At 43.9% G+C, this 6,293-nt stretch overlaps 1 protein-coding gene across 6 annotated transcripts in view; it reads right to left on the bottom strand.

Annotated features, from left to right (window-relative positions):
- The window catches only part of NSUN6 (NOP2/Sun RNA methyltransferase 6), a 30,385-nt gene that overhangs the window by 20,296 nt on the left and 3,796 nt on the right, over nt 1-6,293 (bottom strand). For 5 of the 6 annotated variants that reach the window (XM_085318361.1, XM_085318360.1, XM_085318364.1 and 2 more), the window contains 2 exons: nt 6,023-6,178; nt 2,411-2,490 (listed from right to left, as the gene is read on the bottom strand). In XM_085318361.1, coding sequence (XP_085174487.1) covers nt 2,411-2,490; nt 6,023-6,178 — 236 coding nt within the window. Of the gene's footprint in view, nt 1-2,410; nt 2,491-5,191; nt 5,575-6,022; nt 6,179-6,293 lie in introns of those variants that run through there. The other variant, XM_085318365.1, reaches the window with a different exon arrangement.

Genomic DNA, 6,293 nt, shown 5'->3' with positions numbered 1-6,293 from the left:
TGAGGGCTGCCCTTAGCAGTGAAGACTGAAGCAAAGATGGCATTCAGTAATTCTGCCTTCTCTGTATCCCTTGTCACCAGGGCCCCCACCCCAGTCAGCAGCAGGCCCACATTTTCCCCAGTCCTCCTCTTGCTGCTGATGTATTTGAAGAAGCCCTTCCTGTTGTCCTTAATGTCCCTTGCAAGACTCAATTCCAGCTCAATTCCAGTACATTCTCTGACTGCATTCCTATAATTCTCCTAAGTAACCTGTCCCCTCTTCCACATTCTGTGTACTTTCTTCTTCTGTCTGAATTTGGCCAAGAGCTCCTTGCTCACCCATGCAGATCTCCTGCCCACTTCGCTGGAYGTCTTACTCATAGGGATGCACTGCTCTTGAGCTTGGAGGAAGTGATGTTTGAATACTAGCCAGCTCTCCTGGACCCCTCTTCCCTCTAAGGCCTTAACCCATGAGATTCCACCAATTAGGTCTCTGAAGAGCCTGAAGTTCGCTCTCCTGAAGTCCAGGGTTGCAATCCTGCTTGTTGCCTTACTTCTTTCCTGCAGGATCCTGAACTCCACCATCTCATGGTCACTGCAGCCAAGGCTGCCCCCAACCTTCACATCTCTAATCAGTCCCTCTCTGTCGGTAAGGACAAAGTGCAGCAGGACACCCTTCCTCGTAGGCTCCTCCACCATTTGTGACAAGAGGTTATCATCAATGCATTGCAGGAGCCTCCTGGACTGCTTGTGCCTTGCTGTGTAGTCACTCCAGCAGATGTCAGGGTGGTTGAAGTCCCCCATGAGAACCAGGGCCTGTGATTGTGAGGCTACCTCCAGCTGTCTATAGGAGGCCTCATCAACTTTCTCTTCCTGGTCAGGTGGCCTGTAGTAGACACCCACAACAGTGTCCCCCATGTTAGCCTGCCCTTTGATCTTTACCCATAAGCTCTCAACTGCCTCCTCCTCCTTCACTCCTAGGCAGAGCTCGATGCATTCCAGTTGCTCTCTCACATAAAGAGCAACTCCACCACCTCGCCTTCCTGGCCTGTCTCTCCTAAAAAGCACATAGCCATCCACGGCAGCATTCCAGTCATGYGAGCTATCCCACCATGCCTCCATGACTGCAACGAGATTATGGCCCTGCAATCACACATAGATCTCCAGCTCCTACTGTTTGTTTCCCCATGCTGCATGCATTGGTGTACAGGCATTTCAAAGAGGTAGCCATGCCTGCAGGTTTCCCAGAGAGGGTGTACAGGGGTCCCCCATAGCTAGGGGACAACGCACATGCCCAGCTGCCTGCACCCGTTGGAGGACCCCCAACCCAACTTGTGTTTTGTTGTCTACCCTGTCCGTATGACACCCCCCACCACCACCACCTAGTTTAAAGYCCTCTTCACTAGGCTGGCCAACCTGTTGGCAAAGGCAAACATGCCCCACTTGGTGAGGTGAATCCCATCTCTCCCCACCAGTTGTTATCTTCAAACCATGTTCCATGGTCATAGAATCCAAAACCCTGTTGCCAACACCAGCGGCGTAGCCAGTTGTTGATTTGGAAAATCTTCCTACTCCTCCTCCGATGCCTCCCCCTAATCGGCAGGACCGATGAAAATACCACCTGGGCTTCCAGACCCTTGACCACCGTGCCCAAGGCCTTGAAGTCTTCTTTGATTGTTTCTAGTTTGTTCTCTGTATCATTAGCACCACTTACTAAAACACAAAAAGAAAGATATCCCACAAAAACAGAATTAAATGTGAATGATGGAAAAAAAGAAGCAGTAAGTGCTATTTTACCGTGTGGAGCTATACTGCTTGCCAGTCTTGATATAATCATAGTAGACACAGAACGTGAATAGCCTGTAGTCTTCAGCATGATACTTTAAATAAGATGCCCATCAGTGAATTCAGTAAAGCAATGAAGAAACTCCAAAGGGACACATACAAAGGCAACTTGAGGGATATCCAAGCATAGCTTAAGAATGAAGAACAACTGGTCATTCTTTAAGAGGTAAACTTGACTCAGGAGTTCCTCTCCACATTACTAATGCCAGTCTCCCTAAAGTTTTGCTGTGGACTTGATTCCAGTGGAAGAAAACACTCCATTAAGCTACCTCATCCTGTTGCTCTATTTACCCCCMAAAATAAGCCTCATTCTTCAGTCTGCCACCTTCCAGGCTTCCCATAGAAAATCTAACTATATTRCATTTTCCCTGTTAAAAGTTCATCTCATAAATGAGGAAAGAATTCTCTGTTTTGTGCATCTTTTAAGGACCAAAAATTTGACCTGGAGAGGATACAGACTGTCCAATAGGTCTTAATAAACAATTATACTTTAATTATAGTGAGTTACTGACAACTGTTTTAACACTAAATCTGTAAATAAGTCACACGTTGTGGCATTTTAAGACTAAAATGTGAAAATTTCAAACCTGGGTCCAATGACAGGAATTAATAAGATGTCCTGGATTTCTGGGTGCTCAAGAATTGGAACACATAGTCCTTTAAATTGCTGTTAAATTAAAAAAATAATAATAATTATTAAATAGTATTAACAAATGCTAATGTAAGTACTTAATTATATTGAAAAATATTTTCTATCCATAATTTATAGCTGTACGCTGTATAAAAACTATAGTGACAATAGTTGAGAGAGGTTGGGAAATGCTGTGTCAGGAGATAGTATCTATAATAAATACTGATATAAAAATGCTAAATATTTAATAACATATTAAATACCAAAGCCCCAAAGGAGCTCACTGAGAGAATTCACTACAGGGAGTGCAACAGAGTCCTGAACACCCATATCCCTACCACGCGCTTTTCCTTTCTTCTGGAAGAAGGTTGAGTCAAGTTATCATCATGTCACATTAACACCATCAGAAAAGTCAGTGTCTATCTGTGCCAACATTTTGATGTTATTAATAATAAGCCRCTGGCTAACTGTATTCTTGTACTGGCTGCTTTACTTAATATGCCAAGTTGTAAAACTATTTTTTTTTCTTTTTTTCAACTTAGTTTTGATTGGATACTGAGTGCTGTCACATGTATAATTGAAAAAAATGACAGCTTKGCATTTTAAAACTATTCCTGAACAAGGAATTAGTTTGCATCTGATAAATAAAGATATTTCTAAAACAAAAAAAGCATAATGTTGTTAAGAAGGATTAAACTGCTATGCAGTTTCCTTTTCTAACAATGACAATTAAAAATACAAAAAGTTTATGAAAACCTTTCTTAATTCATTTTTTAGCACAGCATTTTCCTTTAAAGCAAAATATCATACTGCAACATMGATTTCCACAATCAAGTTAAAACTAGCCTAACTCATTACCATCCCAGCCAACCGAATGCTGTSAACTCCCTCTACACCATAGAAACGTCTTGGCTCCTGTCCTGTAATAGCTTCCCGTACACCCACTAGAGCATTAATAATTTACTTAGAGAAGAACTGGATCTTCTCAGAGAGAATAACTAGGATAGAGCTTCAAAATAATCTACCTTTTAAATACTACAGCTTTCATATCATCATATAAAGAAATATTTAAGTAAGAAAAGTAAAAATAAAAAAAAATCTAAAGATTAAAAATATGTAAATAAATTACAGCTGCAGGGCACCACTCTGGCTCCCATCTCCTTGAACATACAAATTCWCTCAAGCTCCTAAATATAAGCAATGAATATGTGCAATGAAATATAAACTCATTCTCTTTTAATCTTTACTAAAATACATTATAAACACTATGAATATTTTATATTAAAATACAGTTTTAATCTATTTCTGTTGTCTTCTCCAGGCTTATAAAGTCTGTACAGTATTTACTACAGTAGTATCCTAACTAAGGTCTCTATCTTCCACCATAATACAAAGAAAAATAATCATAGAATCACAGACTCATAGATTCAGAGAATCAGTAASGTTGGAAGGGACCTCTGGAGATCATCTAGTCCAACCCCCCTACTCAGCATGGTCACCTAGAGCTTGTTAGACAAGGTTGCATCCAGGCAGGCCTTGAAGATCTCCAGAGAAGGAGACTCCACAACCTCTATGGGCAACCTGGTCCAGGGCTCCGTCACTCTCACAGGGAAGAAATTTCCCCTCACAGTCAGGCAGAACTTCCTGTGCTTCAATTTCTGCCCGTTGCCTCTTGTCCTGTCACACGGGACAACTGAAAAGAGTTTGTCCCCGTGCCCTTGACACCTTCCCTTCAGGTACTTGTACACATTGATAAGATCCCCCCCTCAGTCTTCTCTTCCCCAGGCTGAAGAGGCCCAGCTCTCGCAGCCGTTCCTCRTAGGGCAGGTGCTCCAGCCCTCTGATCATCTTCGTAGCCCTACACTGGACCCTCTCCAGTAGCTCTATGTCTCTCTTGTCCTGGGGAGCCCAGAACTGGACACAGTACTCGAGATGAGGCCTCCCAGGGCTGAGGAGAGGGGCAGGATCACCTCCCTCCACCTGATGGCAACACTCCTCCTAGTGCAGCCCAGCAGACCATTGGCCTTCCTGGCCACAAGAGCACATTGCTGGCTCATGGTCAACYTGTCATCCACCAGCACTCCCAGGTCCTTCTCTGCAGAGMTGCTCTCCAGAAGGTCAGCCCCCAGCTTGTACTGGGGCCTAGGGTTATTTCACCCTAGGTGCAGGACCCTGCACTTGCCCTTGTGAACCTCATGGGGTTCCTCTCTGCCCAGCTCTCCAGCCTGGCCAGGTCTCTCTGAATGGCAGCACAGCCCTCTGGTGTATCAGCCACTCCTCCCAGCTTGGTATCATCAGCAAACTTGCTGAGGAGGCACTCAGTCCCCTCATCCAGGTCGTTGGTGAAGAAGTTGAACAGGATGGGACCCAGTACGGAGCCCTGGGGGACGCCACTAGCCACAGGCCTCCAACTAGACTCTACACCACTGATGACGACCCTCTGAGCTCTGCCTTTCAGGCAGTTCTCAAGCCACCTCACTGTCCACTCACCTAACCCACACTTCCTGAGCTTATCCAGGAGGATGTTATGGGAGACAGTGTCAAAAGCCTTGCTGAAGTCAAGGTACACAACATCCACTGCTCTCCCTTCATCTCCCCAGCCAGTCATTCCATCCGAGAAGGCTATCAGATTGGTTAAGCAGGATTTCCCCTTGGTGAATCCRTGCTGGCTACTCCTGATCACCTTCTTTTCCTCTGTATGCCTGGAGATGACACCCTGAATGAGCTGTTCCATCACCTTTCCAGGGATGGAGGTGAGGCTGACCAGCCTATAGTTGCCTGGGTCCTCCTTCTTGCCCTTCTTGAAGACTGGAGTGACACTGGCTTTCTTCCAGTCCTCAGGCACCTCTCCAGTTCTCCAKGACCTTTCAAAGATGATGGAGAGCGGCTTGGCAACAACATCCGCCAGCTCCCTCAGTACCCATGGGTGCATCCCAACCGGGCCCATGGATTTGTGCATGTCCTGCCTGCCCAGAAGGTCTCTAATCCTTTCCTCCTCAACCAAAGGAAAGTCTTTTTTTCTCCAGACTTTCTCCCTCACGTCCAGGCTGCAGGATTCATGAGGGCTGCCCTTAGCAGTGAAGACTGAAGCAAAGATGGCATTCAGTAATTCTGCCTYCTCTGTATCCCTTGTCACCAGGGCCCCCGCCCCATTTAGTAGCAGAATAATACAGGCATACTGATGGCCYTAATCGATATATTTTAAACTTTTATTTAAAAACTGCATTCCAAATGACTTAGTTGACTCGGTTATTTGCATTTTCATATCTTATGATGCATTTTAGCTTCTAGAGCTTTGCAAAAGAGTTGGTTGGCTTTCTCCTTCTGTTGTTACCTTTCTTTGATGTATTAGATGCTGATTACTGCTCGACAATGGATTTTCATTTAACATTTAGTGTCAGGAAATTAATATGACTGTGTTACACTAATACTAGTGGAAATATATTAAGTTTAATATATTAAGTTTAATATATATTAAGAAATGGTATCTAGCAATAAAAAGCTCTCATAATCAGTCAAAAAATAAAAAATCTTGACACTTTTGCTGTAACAAAGAAATGGCACAAACCTTCTGGATCTCTTCAAACAGTAAAGTTTTCACATGTTTCACCGAGGCCAAGCGTGTATTTACTCTAACAGTTGTGAAAGCTGGTGGATGAGACAGATGACTTAACAGAGCTTGGTATTTACTCTCTGCCTCCTGTGTACCTAAAGCAGTTACAAGCTGAGAAGGAGAGAAGAGATTTCAAAATAAATATTAAGGAGCTTCATACAGTAGCCTCTTTTACTAGGTAGAAGAGCATAAAACAAACATTGCATAGAAATTGAGAAATATGGTT

The sequence above is a fragment of the Rhea americana genome, unplaced genomic scaffold, assembly GCF_003343005.1.
Source record: "Rhea americana isolate MKP2758 unplaced genomic scaffold, rheAme1 scaffold_53, whole genome shotgun sequence".
Classification (NCBI taxonomy): domain Eukaryota; kingdom Metazoa; phylum Chordata; class Aves; order Rheiformes; family Rheidae; genus Rhea; species Rhea americana.
This window is presented reverse-complemented; position numbering and strand designations above follow the sequence as displayed.